Consider the following 17,175-nt stretch of genomic DNA (forward strand, 5'->3'; position numbering starts at 1 on the left):
AACTTGTGGAAAGTGCAAATGTAAAATTTGATGAATATACATAAATACATGAAGATGGACAAAATAAGGAACCTAAGAACTAAAAAACATTTGTGTACTACTATGAAGGCATATCTGCTAATGTTGATGATATTGTAGCTCCTAATCAACAAGAATTAGTGTTTGTCGAGTCAAATACAATGGATGTCATGTTGCATTTAGGAGCCAAGTTACAATCAAAAGTCAAGGTGCATTTTGATGCTGAGATCATTTTACATGAAAGGAATGTTGAGTTACCTAATAGAGAAGTACACAATGAACATGATATTGAACTTCATGAATGACATAATGTTGAAATAAGAATAGAGCGAAGATTATCAAAATATGTCAAAAGGCACCATCCTGCTGAATAAATCATTGGAGAAAAAGAGGTTGGACAAATGACAAGGAATAGATTAAGGAATGAGACATGTTTGTTAAGAATACATGAACCTAAATTAGTGAGCGATGTATTAGAGAATGGAGACTATAGTCAAGCCATGAAAGAAGAAATTGATCAGATTAAGAAGAAGAAAACATGGACACTAGTACCAAGACTAGAGGACAAGAATGTTATAAGAACTAAGTGGGTGTACAGAAAAAAATTGGATTAGAATGGTGAAGTAACAAGGAATAAGGAAAGATTAGTCTACAAAGGTTATGTAAAAGAAGAGGGAATTAAATATGGAGAGACATTTTCCCTAGTTGCAAAATTGGAAAGAGTAAGAACTCTGCTTGCTTATTCTGCCTATAAAGGATTCAGAGTTTATCAAATGGGTGTTAAGTCAACATTTCTAAATGGTATGCTCCAAGAGGTGGTTTACATTGAAGATCTTGACAAATTTATTGATCCAAACAATAATAACATGGTGTGTAGACTGCACAAAGCTTTATATGGTTTAAAGAAAGCTCCCAGAGCATGGTATGAAAGATTACATAATTGTTTTATGAAGATTGGTTTTGAGAAGACTGACGATAATAGAAATTTGTACTTGAAGATAGAATGAGGTAAAATAATTTTACTAGCTGAAATATTTGTTGATGATATCACATTTGGAGGACAAAATGCATTGTGTAAGACATTTGCAAATGAAATGATGAAAGAAATTGAGATGACTATGTTTGGAAAAATAAAGTTATTTGTTAGATTATAAGTTTATCAGATGAAATATGGTATTTACATTACTCACTCCAAGTATGTAAAGGAAATCTTGAAAACTTTTGGTATGGAAGATTCAATTCCAATTAGTACTCCCATGGTGACAAGACATAAACTATCCAAAACTGATGATTTTGCTAAAGTAAATCAAACATTGTACAAGTCTATGATTGAAAAATTATAATATGTAATTCATAGAAGACCTAACATTGCACTAGTTGTTGGGATTGTTGCAATATTTTCGACAAGTCCTAAGGAGAATCACTTAATGGTTGTTAAAATGATTATGAGATACTTAAAAGGTACAGAAGACTATGGTCTATACTATAAGAAAAATTTAAAAAATTGAATTGAGAGCCTATACAGATGTTGATTGGGATGGAAAAATTGATGATAGAAAAAATACAAGTGGTGGAGCATTTTTCTTAGGAAAAGGATTGGTTATGTGGACTAGCAAGAAACATAACTATATTTCACAATCTATTGTTGAAGCTAAATATGTGGTATGGATCAAATAGTTACTCAAAGGAATGAAGAAAGAAATAATTGAACCTATGGTAATTTATTGTGACAATACAAGTGATATAAACATATCTAAGAACTCTATGATGCATACAAAGATAAAGCACATTGCAATCAAGTATCATTACTTGAGAGAGTTGGTTCAAGACAAAGAAGTGAGAATGGAATATGTGAATATAAAGGAACATATAGTTGATATATTCACAAAGGCTTTACCTAAGGATGCACATGAATATCATAGAGATAAACTAGGGGTGATACCCCTATATAAAGACACTTAAGAAGAAAGAGTAGTGCCTTACATCAACTTAGTTGAATGGAATAGTTTACAACTTGATGCAGTGGATCTTACTTTACTAACTTCCTGAAGTAAGGAAGGATCTGAAATGGAAGATTTATAGTCACATGCAAGGTGATAGAGGGAGAACTTGAATTGTTGATAACTACATGAGAAGATGTTAATTCTTTGAAATTATTGTCAAAGAGGGAGAATATACATGAAGAAAATAGAGAGATTTTATTACAAGTATGAGGGAGAGTTAGTACTAGAAAAGAGAGAGATCAGAAAGAGGAAGAGTTACACTATGTATCTGAAGAAGAAGGGAGATTGTAGCCTATACAAAAGAAGGATAGATATTGGTAGAGGGAGAGATTTCATTACAAGTTATTAAGTTTATTTTTGGTATTTTTGTTTGTATTGGTTTGGCATCAATGCCAAAGAGGAAGATTGTTGAAATGAAGAAGAGTGTTGAAGTATAGAAATGAGGAAGATTGATGAAACCTATCATGGAAAAATCATAATTTTGACACTAATGTCAAACCTACTACTTTTTGGTTAGACAATTGCTAATTTGGTCTGAATGCTATCATTTGATTGATTGATGAAGAGGATTTGAAAAGAAAGGTTAACAAGAGTACCTAGAGAAAGGTTTAGTTATATGGTGTTTAGAAGGAGCACTAAGACCAAGTCATACTTTGATTATATAGTGTATTGTTTTCTACTTAAGGATACAATGAAAGGATACTTGAGCAAAGACTAAAAGAAAAATTAGCAAATAAATGTGTCTGCCAAGCCTGACTAAGCAAATAGTGGAAACTAACCAAGTCATTGCAGGCTGAGAAGAAAGTTAGTTGTGACTGAGAAAAATTAGTACATGTCAAGAAAAGAGATATCTAGTAGGTGCCAAGTGAAGGAAGCTTAGTGTGTGCTCCAATTGCTAGTAAGACTTAGTGTCTATCAAGAAACCTAGTGTTGACTCAATATTAGAAGATAGTTATTATCAAGCAAACAGTATGTTATTGCTAAGTGTCAGTAAAATGAGTTTAATCAAAAATTTGACAAATTTGACCTGACAAATTTAATTTCTTGAATTGTGTGAACTATGTGGAAGCTAAGTATGATGAGCTGGTCACATAGAATTCAAGATAAATTTTTGGAAGACAAATTTGAAGGGGATTGTAAAGGAAGTTTCTAGAAGGGAACAAAATGGAAAAGAGGGTAGATTCGATGAATCTGACCTAACCCTAAGATGGACGATTGTGGTGAAGTGGAAAAAGATCTAAATTATCTATATAATGAGATAATAGGCTAGAAGAAAAGTGTCATAGTATAAGCTAGAGAGAGATAAGGAATCTTGAGGTGTTCCTTCATTTGGTGGCCAAAGGAATGAACTTACAATTGGAATACTAAGCAAGAAGACTTAAGGAGGTGAAGGCTTGAAGGGTGAACAATCTATTAGAGATGAAGGAGATTGAATGCCAAGTAGTATAGAGGACTAAATAAGAGATCTATAATTTTCAAGTGAATTTTTTTGTTCTCAAATCAAGTCATATTGTTACTTTATAACAATTGTATCAATCTGGATAAATCCTTTGGATTAAGGTTGACCTAACAATCATGAGTAAATCCTTTAATAGGTGACATTCAAATGGAATGTTCTAAAGTCCTCTAACAAGGCTCACTTCTAACAGGTTGATTAAAATCCTTTAATCAAGCTCACATTTAATAGTGTGCATTGTAACCTTTAACAGGGTTGGCTCCCCACAAAGCTCAATTCAAAAGAGTGAAAATTGGTAGCATGTTACTGGCAGTTTTTCCCAAACTAGGTTTCCACATAAAATCATTGTGTCAAATTGTGTGAATGATTATGTGGTATTTCATGTTTACATTTCTGCAAAGTTCATTTGACCTAGGATAGTTATATACTATGGTTTGAGATATTGGATGATCAATGCATTTACATGTATTTTTTAAGTAATAAAACATTATATCTATACATTTGGACCTTGGATAACTTATTCACCCCCCTCTTAGTTATTCTAAAGCATTCCAACACTTTTTCCTTATAGTCTTTGTTCATATAGAATCTATTCTCCTTTTTCCATTCCTTTTATTCATCTTCCTATTAGGAAATTTAGATTTAATACAACCAAACTTGTTGCGTTTAAAAAAATCAAACATAGTTTACCTTTATACTTTCATTTTCCTCTTGCTAGACTCTTTTCTAGTAGTGCCTTAAGCTCTTCTTTATCTTCATCTTCTCATTCATAGTCACTATCACTATGACTATAATGAGTGTTATTTTCTTTCCTTGAAATTCCAATGGTTAGAGATGACTTGAAAGTAGTTTCAATCTTAGGTAAATAGTTATCAAAATCATTAAACTCAAATATAGTTAGCCTACCAACCAAAGCATCAAGAGTAATAACATTTCTAGGTATGCATATCAACTCCTAAATAGTACAAATACTAATAGCATAGATAGATACTAGAGTTCTAAGAACTTTTCTTACCAAAAATTCTTCACTTATGACTCCATCAACTCCTTTGATAGCATTGACCACTTCCTTGATTATATATTGTATTGCACAATGTTCTCACCATCTTGCATTCTCATGCCATCAAAATTTTTTCTTGGACTTTCAGCCTTTTTCCTTAGTACATTTTGATCACCTCCATGAACAAGTAAAAGTTTTTCCCAAATTTTCTTGGTAGTAACACATTCTTTGACATCATCACATTCAACATCAGTCAGGGAAGAAGAAATCTTTATCATTAGGGTATTGTGTTCTTATTTTTTCTCATCTAGTAAATTGTCATTGGTCTAAGGGGTGGTGAATGGTAATGATTATCCTGTTAGTATAATGCATAGTCTCCAATTCCAAATAAGAGCAACCTCATCATGCTTTTCCATGAAGGAATTTTCTCATTATTCAACTTTGGTACCTCTCTCTTGTACATCTTTGGTTCTTTACTATAAGTTTTTAAAACTTATTTCTTTAAGAACCATATCTCTAATACCAATTGTTACCTAACTAGATGGGTGAATTAATTATCCTTAGGTGCTTTAAATAATTTTCCAACTTTTACAAACTTAAACTTATCAGCAATTCATTCGATAAATAGATTAACCTTAATCAACAAAATCAGAGTAATAAATAACAATTTTCAAATGTAAATAGGAAATAACATGTAAAGTATTTGTGCATACCTTAAAACCAATATTTTTAACATAGAAACCCGGTTAGGAAACCACCTGGGAATTATCACTCAATATCATTTACTCTTATGAAGTGAGCTCGATTAAGGATAAACCATGTCAAAGGTTACATACACATTTTCTAGATGTGATCCTATTAGGGATTTTCCACCAAATATCTTCTAGACCTTGTCACCCTTGAATGATTGGACTATCTAAAGGACTTACAAACATTCAATGGAATGTCACCTTATGATAAGATTTACAAATGGAACTGTTAAGTCCACTCAGTTAAGATATTTTCTACTATAATGATTATAGAGTAATAATGAAATGATTTGATAGATATGAAACTACATTTTGCTTTTTTAGATCTTTTTTTTATCATATCTTTTCTTACTAACTGGTCATCACACTATCTTCTTCAATTCACTTAACTTCGCACTTCAAATCTTCTCAGTATCAACTCCTTCAACAACTTTTCCACCAACTTGACAAGCAAATAGACCAACATCATTGGCCTTAGTGTCCTCTCCTTATATAGACATTTTATTCTACTTCATCACATTAATTAGGGTTTCCATGAATTACCCTCACCCACATTATTAGTTTCCAACTTAGATTCATTGAATCTAGTGCTAGGTAAAAAAATTGAATTTTTCTAATTGTCTCTTCACTAGGAACTTAATATTTTCTTGGATCTCAAAATATGTCTTAAATACTTTCCAACATAGTTTACCTTGTTAATTCTATATGTTGATCTTTGTAACTAGCTTTTTCCTTATCTTTGGATATTCTAGAATAATCTTTAAAAAAAATTGATTTCATTCTTTATTTGATCTTTCACAAACGTTCTTCTTTATTCAAGTGTGTTCTTGCTTCATTGAACACCTCCATTACTCAATTAACACTACACTTAGTTAACACTAAGATAGATCAATATCCATCCTTGTTCAATTACATCTTCTTCTCAGTTAACACTTGGCTCACTTAACCTTCCTTTCTTCTTTTTTAATGAGCACCATTTCTAACTCAATATAACTCACTGATTCCTTAACTTTTTACTCTCCAACTTCATTCATTTCTTACCAACCAAAATAACTCACTTATGTTTCATCTCAACACTTCATCAACCATGTAAAATAATCAAACCAATATTATCTTTTCATAGACCAATTCACTAGTTTCCCAATTAGGTTCACATACTTCACATTACTTCATTTCATCTTCTAACTTTACCACCCAATCTCTATTCAACACCACATCCTTCAAATGATATGTCACCTACATGAATTAGTTTTTTCAATGAGCTTGACATCAATGACAACATAACAACTGATCTAACTCTTCTACATACATTCCATAGCCCAATTATCTAACCTTGTTCTTCATCAACATCAATTGCATTAGTCAACATCACTTTCATTCATCAACATTAGTTGTGTCCAACATATTCCCATTATGAATACTTCCATATTCCACCTTCCACTAACCTTTGGTTGATCTGTATTAGAACGTCAACTTCTACCACTCCAAAAAAAAAAAAGATGCAAGTCAAATAGGTGATTCCAAGTTCTTGGAGTCACCAATCAACCAGCAAAACTAGAAAAATCAATTCTAATACCACTTGATGTAGCCAATTTTAGATGATCCCCAAGGGATATGTCTAACCTTGTATCTAAAGTAATAAACAATAGAAATGCACACACAAAAAATTAAGTATGAACAAAATATGGAATAATATCACTAGACTATCATGCAGTTATCTTGTAAATGTAATTTATAGATTTAGTACATAATCAATCTTACATTTCATCCATAGTGGATTTACTATTCAAAATATATCCAATTAACCTTCTCTAAATTAAATCCCCTTCTAAAAAAAGGATAAGTACCCTATTTATATACAAAATTCCCAGCTATAGGTCATCTTATCTAATAATTAAATTCCAAGAAAAATGAAATGTTTAAAAAGGATATTTTAGGACCCAAATCATAAGAACAGCCATAAAATTAATACACCATACCATGTGATTGGTGAAACATATTACAAGATAGAAAAATGCACAAACATGCATCAAATTTCATGAATCTCCATTGCAATTCATATCTCACTAACCTAGTCATTAGAATAGGAAATCTAAATTAGGACTGAATCAATCTTAAGATAAATTCATGCAAAAATATTAGAACACTAAGTAAATCTATAAATAGGAATTCCATGATGTCTAGATCATTCCATAAGGATCACATAAGAAATGAGCCTATTGGATTGATCACAAGCTAAAATAATAGGAAAATTGCTCAAATGAATAGTAAATTGAGAAATTGAAAGGAAATATTTTGGGTGATGAAATATTGTTAATGAACCAAGGATGCTCTTGCATTATTCTAGTAATTTTAATATAAACAAAGAGCCACTAAAAATAATAAACTTGAGTTAAGTAGTTTTTTAGAGAAAAATCTAGATGTGAAATTTTAGTTTTAAGGTTTAAGGAGAACGGTTCATTGAGGATAGTACAAGAGATATTGATCAAATTTATTGTGTTTCTATATCATGTATTGATTTAAGTGAATTTAGTGACATCAAATAATATAGAGCTCATCTTTAAAAAAATATTAATATATACTTATTAGATAATATATTTATTTGTGTGTAGCACCAAACATTTTATCTATATACAATTTCATTCTTACCTTGGATTGAATTTAGAATTTCTACCCTTCCATGCCAAATAATGTTCAATTTTTCTTTCACTGGCTTAATGATACAGTGCAAGGTAGGAAAGTCGACTTGCTATCTCGAGAAGTGAAACAAGAGAATCTCAAAAGGAGATGTCCTAGCCCCTAGAAAATAACCATATAGTAGACATACAACATAAGATACACAATCTGATACCAAATGCAACTCTTTATTCTTAAAATAATTGTTTACATGCAATGTGCCCAGCTGTAATGCCTTTCGAGTTTTGGCCAAATACAATAGCAATTACAAAAACAATTTTAGAAGATCCCCTAAGATCCAACCCAAACTCTAGCTAGTTGATATCCACACTATGGTAGAAACATCCAAGGAAGATCTAAACTTGTTCTCGTAAGCTCACCAAGCAATCTCCTTGTTTACCAAGCCTTGGCTACTAGGCCTTCAACATTCACTCTTCTACCGCATCCTCTTCTTCAAGCTAGATGATATTATTAAAGACTCCATAGGGCCCCTTACTTATATCCAACTAAGCCACAATTCATCCTAGCATGCTACAAATTAAATAAACTATAGCATTAAATGCATATTTAAGAAACAAGTCAACTCACAACATAAATTAAATACATATAACCAAATTAAATGCCAAGTTAGCTAACCACATACAACTTGCACAAAGCCAAAACCAATACATGACTGAGCATCAAAAACCACTATCGACTATCAGCAAATCCACCAAGCATAACTGAGCTCACACAAGCATTATCAAGCACCAGTATGTACCGAGTCTACTAGAAATTGAGCCCCTTCATTGACCAAGCTACTCGGTTAACACAACAACAAAGCCATGCAATTTAACCTAAGATCCCATTTTACACTAAGTATCTTTATCAATTGAGTACCACTAAGAATTAACCGAGTAATGTTACTCTAGCTGAGAACCTTAGTTAACACTACAACCAAAAAAACTTAGCAATGATCGAGCCACACATCTTTCTTTAATTGAGTTCCCTACCTCCAAGGCCAAAAAACTCCAACATGCAAGATTTCAAACCACCCTAGGATGTTCCTGCATCAGACACCCTAGGTGCAAAAAGATGTTCTCAATAGCCAGAAGAATATCTTTTGGGATTCAACACATAAATCCCAAAGTGATTCTTCACATACATGTCGTCCAAGCCCTCAAATTGTACACTATTTCCCTTGTTCCACTTCTTCTTCACATCCATCCTTGGTGTTCCACAAGTTTGTTTTCCACACTAATCTCTAACCCTTTTAGAATCTTTCAACTCAACTCAGTTGACAATACTCAGGTTCCTCCTACCTAGTTCTTCATTCTACAAAGGAATTGAGGAATGTTTCATGTTACCTTTCTCAATAATAATCACATTCTTGACACAATCATGCATAGTCTTGCAATCATACTATCAAGCTCTACCAAGAAATATGTGACAACTACTCATAACCACAATATCACACAACACTTGATACTTATACTACCCAATCCAATAATCAACAAGACATTGCTTCGTCACTTCTAAAGCATGTTCATCTTGCAACCAGCCAATCCTATAAAGACAAGGATGTCACATTCTCCTCAAACCTAGTTTTTGAACCATCTCCTCAGCAACAAAGTTGTCAGTACTACCACTATCCACAATCATATTGAAAACTTTACCACCATACTTACAAAAGGTCCTAAAAATTACTCCTTTAACAAGATTCCAATTTCCTCTTACCAACTAGTACTCACCAAGCTAGTAAATTCTATCTTTTCTTAGGTTCATTGATATGGTTTTCATCCTTGTTCAAAACAACAGCTCTTTTTCACCATCCTTAGGACATTCATAAGCTTTATGTCATTCCTCATGGCATATGAAACAAGTACCCTTAAACTCACTTCAACTTGTCCTTCTCCTCTAATCAAAAAGTTTTGGTTCATCTTCTACACTCAATTTTTCCTTTGTCAAGTAGTCCTACTTCTCCTTCCCTTAAGAACTAATATGGTGTTTCCTCTTCATCTTCTCTTCTACTCTCAAAGCATACTAATAAGAATTTTCAACCAAAATAATATTCAACATACCAACCTCATCCTAAATATTGAATCTCAAGCTAGTAATATATCTAGCCGCCTTTTTTTAAACAACTCTCTATGCCCAAACCAAATAGTCAACTTATAGAACTCCTATGTATAATCTTTCACAGTCGTATCTTTATGCTTTATATTCTACAACTTCTTAAATAACTTAAGTACATAATCTATAAGAATGAACTTAGCCTTCAGTTTAGTCACCATCATTCTTCATCTAGTGATCTTCATTTCACCTTTCCCTTCTCTATCTCACTGTAATTCCTTCCACCAAAGAGCAACATGTCCCTTCAACTTAGTTTGTGCCAACTTCACTCTGGGTGGATCTCCAATATCCACTAACTGAAAGTAGTCTTCTAATTCACCAATCCAATCAATCAAGTCTTTAGGATTTAAAGTACCTAATAAATTAGAAACCTCCATCTTATGCTTCAGCTTTAACTAAGATCTAGGTCTAGCAAAGTAACTAGCCCTATTTCCCATAGATCTCTCCACACAATCAATTTTTTCCTCACCACTCAATCTAGCAACCTCAAAATATTTAGTAACTTCCTCATAACCATCCTCAATACTTGCATGTTAAGGTACACAATATGTACTACTTATGACCTCAACGATCATATCACTCTTCATCAGTGCCATCTTAGATCTAAATTTTGCTTTAATCTTCTCTAAGATCATTGCTTCTACAGCATCAAAGAGATCTTCAATCACCCTAGGATCCAATTTTATTGGACGCATATTCCAACATTTTTATAAACCCTCCAAAAAAAATCAACCAAATCAAACCTTTGATCAGATAATTTTTACCTCATGTCTTGATGCAAACTACCTCAACTTTAGCAATCTATATATACACTCAAGAAAACCTTCATTCTAATACAATTTTATGTTGTCCAAGGAAGGAAAGATGGCTTTCTAACTCAGGAAATGGAATAGGAGAATCCCCAAAAAGATGTCCTATCCCCTAGCAAAAAACCATATAGTAAAGACACAACACAAGATACACAATTTGATACCAAATGCAACTCTTTATTCATAGAGTAATTGTTTGTACATGCAATGTGCCCAACTATAATTCCATCTAGGTTTTGGACAAATACAATAGCAATTAAAAAAATAGTTATGCAAGGTCCCTCAAGACCCAACCCAAACTCTAGCTAGTCTAGATCCACACTCTAGTAGAAACATCCAAGGAATATCTAAACTTGTGCTCGTAAGCCCATCAAAAAATCTCCTTGTTTCCCAAAGCCTCAGCTACTATCCCTTCAAAGTTATCTCTTCTTCCACATCCTCTTCTTCAAGGTAGATGATCTTATAGAAGACTCCACAAGACCCCTTACTTATACCCAACTAAGGCACAAGTCATCCTAGTATGCTAAAAATTAAATAAATTGTTGCACTAAATGCATATTTAAGCTACAAGTCAGCTCAAAATATAAATTAAATACATATAACCAAATTAAATGCCAACTCAGCTGACCATAGATAACTTAGAAAAAGCTAGAACCAAGACATGACTGAGCATTAGAAATCATTGCCAAGTATGAGTAAATCCACCAAGCATAACTGAGCTCACACAAGAATTTTTGAGCACCAGTACGTGTGGAGTCCACCAATAACCAAGCCCCTTCATTGACCAAGCTACTCAGTAAACATCACAAACAAGCCATGTATTATAACCTAAGCTCCTAGTGTATGTCAAGTACCTTCATCAACCTAGTACCACCAGGAATTAACTGAGTAATTCTACTCTAATTGAGCACCTCAATTAACACTGCAACCAAAAGTACTCAGTAATGATAGAGACACACATCCTTTTTTGATCAATTTCCCTACATTCAAGAAAAAAATACTCCAACATGTAAGATGGCCAACTACCCTAGAATGCTCCTCCATCAGACACCCCAAGTGAGAAAAGATGTTCTCAATAGCTGGAAGAACATCATCTAGGATTTAACACATAAATCTAAAACTAGTTTTCCACGTACATGTCCTCAAAGTCCTCAACTTGTACACTCTTTCCCTATTTTATTTATGCTTCTTCACATCCATCCTTGGTGGTCTATAGTTTTTTTATCTACACTAATCTCTAACCCTTTTAGAATTCTTCAACTCAACTCAAATTCCAATACTTAGGTTCCTCCTACTAAGTTCTTCATTCTAAAAAGGAATCAAGGAATGCTTCTTGGCACCTTTCTCAATAGTAATCACATTCTTGAGACAATCATGTATATCTATGCAATCATTTTGCCAAGGTCTACTAAGTAATATGTGACAACTACTCATATCCACAATATCACACAATACTTGATCCTTATACTGCCCAATCTAAAAATCAATAAGACATTGCTCTCTTACATCTAAATCATGTTCATCTTGCAACTAGCCAATCTTATAAGGAAAAGGATGTCTCATTCTCCTCAAACTAAGTTTCTAAACCATCTCCTTAGCAACAAGGTTGTCAGTACTACCACTATCCACAATCACATTGTAAACTTTACCACCAAAATTATGATTCCTAAAAAACTTACTCCTCTAACAATATTCCAATGTCCTTTGACCAACCAATACTCATCGAGCTAGTAAATTCTCTCCTTGCTTAGGTTCAGTAATATGGTTTTCAGCCTCATTCACAACAACAACTCTTTTGTCACTAACCTTAGGAAATTCATTAGCTTTATGTCCTTCTTCATGTCATCTAAAACAAGTAGCCTCAAATCACCTCTACCTATCCTTCTCTTCTGATCAATAGTTTTTGGTTCATCTTTTGCATTCAATTTTTCCTTTGTCGAGTGGTCCTTCTTCTCCTTCCCTTGAGAACTACCTTGATCTTTCCTCTTAAACTTTTCTTATGCTCTCAAAGCATACTAACAAGAATCCATAACCAAACCAACAGTTATCATACCAACTTCATCTTGAATATTGAATCTCAAGCTATTAATATATCTAGCCACCTATTATTTAGATAACTCTCTGTGCCCAAACTAAATAGTCAACTTATAGAACTCCTCTATATAATCTTTCACAATCATATCTTTCTACTTTAGATTCTACAACTTCTTAAACAACTCAAGTTCATCATCCACAAGAATAAACTTAACCTTCAGTTTAGTCACCATTAATATCCATCTAGTGATCTTCATTTCACTTTCCTCTTCTCTATCTCTATATAATTCCTTCCACCAAAGAGAAGCATGTCCCTTCAACTTAGTCTATGCCAACTTCACTCTGAATGGATCTACAATATCCTCTAACTCAAAGTAGTCTTCCAATTCACCAATCCAATCAATTAGGTCTTTAGGATTCAAAGTACCTAAGAAATTAGAAACCTCCATCTTATGCTTCTAATTTAACTGGGATCTAGGTCTAGCAAATTGACCATACCTATCTCCCATAGGTCTCTCCACACAATAATTATGTCCTCACCTCTTGATCTAGCAACCTCAAAGTCTTTAGAAACTTCCTCGTAACCATCCTCAGTACTTGCATTATGAGGTACACAACCTATAGCACTTATGATCTCATCAATCATATCACTCTTCATCAATTCCATCTGAGATCTGAATTATGCTTTAATCTTCTCTAAGGTCCTTGCTTCCACAGCATCATAACAATCTTCAATCACCCTAGGGTCCAAATTTATTCAAGGCATCTTCTAAGATTTTTGTAAACCCTCCACAAAAAATCAACTAGATGAAACCTTTGATTAGATAATATTCACCCCATGTCCTAGTGCAAACTGCCTTAGCTTTGGTGATTTGTCTACATGCTTAGGAAAACCTTTTCTTTAATACCATATGATGCAATACAATGTAGGCAATCTGGCATGCTAGCTTGAGAAGTGAAACAAGAGAATCCCCAAAGGAGATGTGGTATACCCCAAAAAATAAAAACATAGCATAAATACAACACAAGATACAACAAAAGATACACAATCTGATACCAAATGCAACTTTTTATTTAGAAAATAATTGTTTACATGTAATGTGCCTAGCTGTAATGCCTTCTGGGTTTTGGCCAAATACAATAGTAATTACAAAATATAGTTCTCCAAGATTCCTCAAGATCCAACCCAAACTCTATCTATCCTAAATCCACACTCTGGTAGAAACATGCAAGGAAGATCTAAACTTGTACTTGCAAGCCCACCAAGAAATCTTCTTGTTTCCCAAGCCTTAGCTACTATCGCTTCAAAGTTATTTCTTCTACCACAACCTCTTCTTCAAGTTGGATGATCTAATAAAAGGCACCTTAATACCCCATACTTATACCCAACTAAGCCATAAGTCAACCTAGTATGCTACAAATTAAATAAACCCTTGCATTAAATCCATATTTAAGCCACAAGTTGGCTCACAACATTAATAAAATACATATAACCAAATTAAATGCCAAGTCAGGTGACCACAAACAATTTGGGCAAAGCTAGAACCAAGACATGATCGAGCATCAGAAAAAACTACCAAGTATCAATAAATCTACCAAGCATAAGAAATCTCAGACAAGCATTGCCAAGAACCAATATGTGTCAATTCCACTAGCATGTGAATCCCTTCATTGACCAAGCTATTTGGTCAACACAACAACCAAGCACAACTAATCCATGTAGTATAACCTAAACACCTAGTGTACATTGAGTACCTTCGTCAACCAAGTACCACCAAGAATTGATCGAGTAACGCTAGTCCAACCAAGCACCTCTATTAACACTACAACCAATACTATTTAGTAATGATCGAGCCACACATCTTCCTTTGACTGAATTCCCTACCTCCAAGGCCAAAACACTTCAACATGTAGGATTTCCAACTACCCTAGGATGCTCGTGCATCTTTAAATTGAGAGACATCACCACCTTCCTAGCTAATGGTCATTGACCACATCTTTAAAATTTAGTCTAAGGTACTTAGAGTTCCCTTTACCCAAGTTAAGGGAACTTGAGGCACCCTTGTCCCACCAAAAAGATCCCAAGTTGGACCCTCCACTAGTTGGATTATAAGGGTAGGAACTTATCATTTGTGTCATCATGATTCAAAAATTTGAATACATTTCATAATGAGAGGTATAAAAGAAACCCTTTCCCACCTCATTTGAGATATCAAATTCACACATAATTTATCAAGTCTCTTAAGAAATTTAATTGAGAAATAAATCAAGCATCATCAAGACATTATAACAAGAAGTCAATTTTGTATCTCAAAAATTTATGATGGTATCCATGATTGACCTATTGTGAAGTCAACTCTACAAGTTAGTATCAACATATTCATTGAGACTTCAACATAGGGGATACTCAAAAAGGTATAATATTTTAATTGAATATAATTTTAGAGCTAGCCTTTGATCCATTATACCATGATTTCAATTCAATTCAATGGTTAGTTCTAGACCCAAGTTTTGACCTAGGAAAACCCTCATTAATCCACAATTTCTTTCCTTTTCATATGAGAAAGATAACATCAAATGATGTAAATATAGGATTGGGAAAAATAATATAAATATCTATAGATTGAGATTTGTATATACAATTACAGAAGATCTAAAGTCTTTCCTCCCAACATTGACCTTCAATTTTCCACCAAGATTTTTGAGAAATACTTTAAATTTATTGTGATCCTAGAAACCCAAGTTTCATACACCAAAAGTGACATCAACCTCCTAATTTAAACCTAGATTTATGGTACAATTTCATTTTTTATTTCTTAAAAATATATATAACTTCTTCTTTCTTTTGTTTGTGTATGTATATGTATATGTATATGTATATGTATATGTATATGTATATGTATATGTATATGTATATGTATATGTATATGTATATGTATATGTATATGTATATGTATATGTATATGTATACGTATATATGTGTTGTGTGTATGTATATGCATGTGTATGTGGATGTGCATGTGGATGTGCATGTGCATGTGTATGTGTACACACACATATATATAGGTGTGTGTGTGTGTAGTCTTAGTTTGCTATGTATGTTAAAAATCTCAATTGCTCATATATTGTCGTATATATAGCATCCAACTCATATATTTTGCAATGTATTTCAACTCAAACAGGGACGGATAGACTTTCCTTGCACACTTAGTCTCCTTCAATAAAATTTGAGGTTGAGTCAAGTGTTCCACTCTTGTTTAATGTAATCAAAGAGGACAATGTTGTGTTCTTGATTTATGTGCATAAACTAGTTAGCACCTCATATCTTTCACCATTTTAGTACATTTTCCTCTTAAGAAAGTGCACATCTCATATTTTGATTCCTTCACCCTTCCCTATCCATCATTGAGTTCAAGAAAATTTTATTTATTAACATGAATACAATATTTTTATTCAAATAATATATTTATGTTTGGGATGTTACTTAGGTTTTATAGTTAAGAAAATTTTAATGAGAATACAAAGGTTTTTTCTTATATTTATTACTAAATTTAGCATAGCTCAACATTTTTATTCAATTTTGAATAAATCACATTAAGAGAAGATTATATGATGTATGCATTTTTTAATCTTTGGGATATTAGTTTCAATTTTCAAATTAAGGAGAATATTTAATTGTTTAATTTATTTATGTGTTTATAACTAAATGTTACATAACTTATTTTTCTATTTGATGTCAGATAAATCCTACGAGGAGAAGATTGTACGATGTCACCTATATCAAATTTTCTTTAGAGGGGATCTTTGCAACTTTGAAATTGGCCCCAATGCAGTTGAAGCTACCAAACTTTATCCAGAAGTGAAATACATAACAATGGATTCATATTTAGAACGTTATGTTTGAATTTATTTCTAATTGTGTATGATATTTTCCAAATGATAATTTGGAGATACTATTTAAAATAATTTAGACTTATGGATTAACTTTAAAACACTTGTTCCAAATTAATTACACTATTTGTTACTTTTTATTACAACCAATGTAGACTTGGTATAAAGAACATGGAGTCATAATGATATTATAATTATCTATGAATCTTATTTAAATAAAAATTCTTTAAACTATGTACTTACAGTTAATTGAACATTCTCTATAATAATTGAATTCAAAGATAAAATTTTAAAGTGAAAACAATATGAATAAGTATTAGGAATATTTTGGTTCATGTGTATTCTATATAAAATGAAATTCAACTTTGTATAGATATCAAGAATTTCTTGAAATTAAATATTATTTCTCATGGTATTCTCATTTGTA

The 17,175-nt window shown here is 32.6% G+C and overlaps 1 protein-coding gene across 1 annotated transcript in view; it reads left to right on the forward strand.

Annotated features, from left to right (window-relative positions):
* Positions 1-16,970, forward strand: part of LOC149572469 (bifunctional pinoresinol-lariciresinol reductase 1) — a 194,610-nt gene extending 177,640 nt beyond the window's left edge. The window contains exon 5 of the mRNA XM_089811385.1: positions 16,598-16,970. Within this exon, the coding sequence (XP_089667511.1) occupies positions 16,598-16,761 (164 nt within the window). The 3' untranslated portion in view covers positions 16,762-16,970. The remainder of the gene's footprint in view (positions 1-16,597) is intronic.
* The last annotated feature ends 205 nt before the right edge of the window (positions 16,971-17,175 follow it).

The sequence above is a fragment of the Cupressus sempervirens genome, chromosome 2 (assembly GCF_028749045.1).
Source record: "Cupressus sempervirens isolate cs-2001-9-10 chromosome 2, ASM2874904v1, whole genome shotgun sequence".
Taxonomy (NCBI): Eukaryota; Viridiplantae; Streptophyta; class Pinopsida; order Cupressales; family Cupressaceae; genus Cupressus; species Cupressus sempervirens.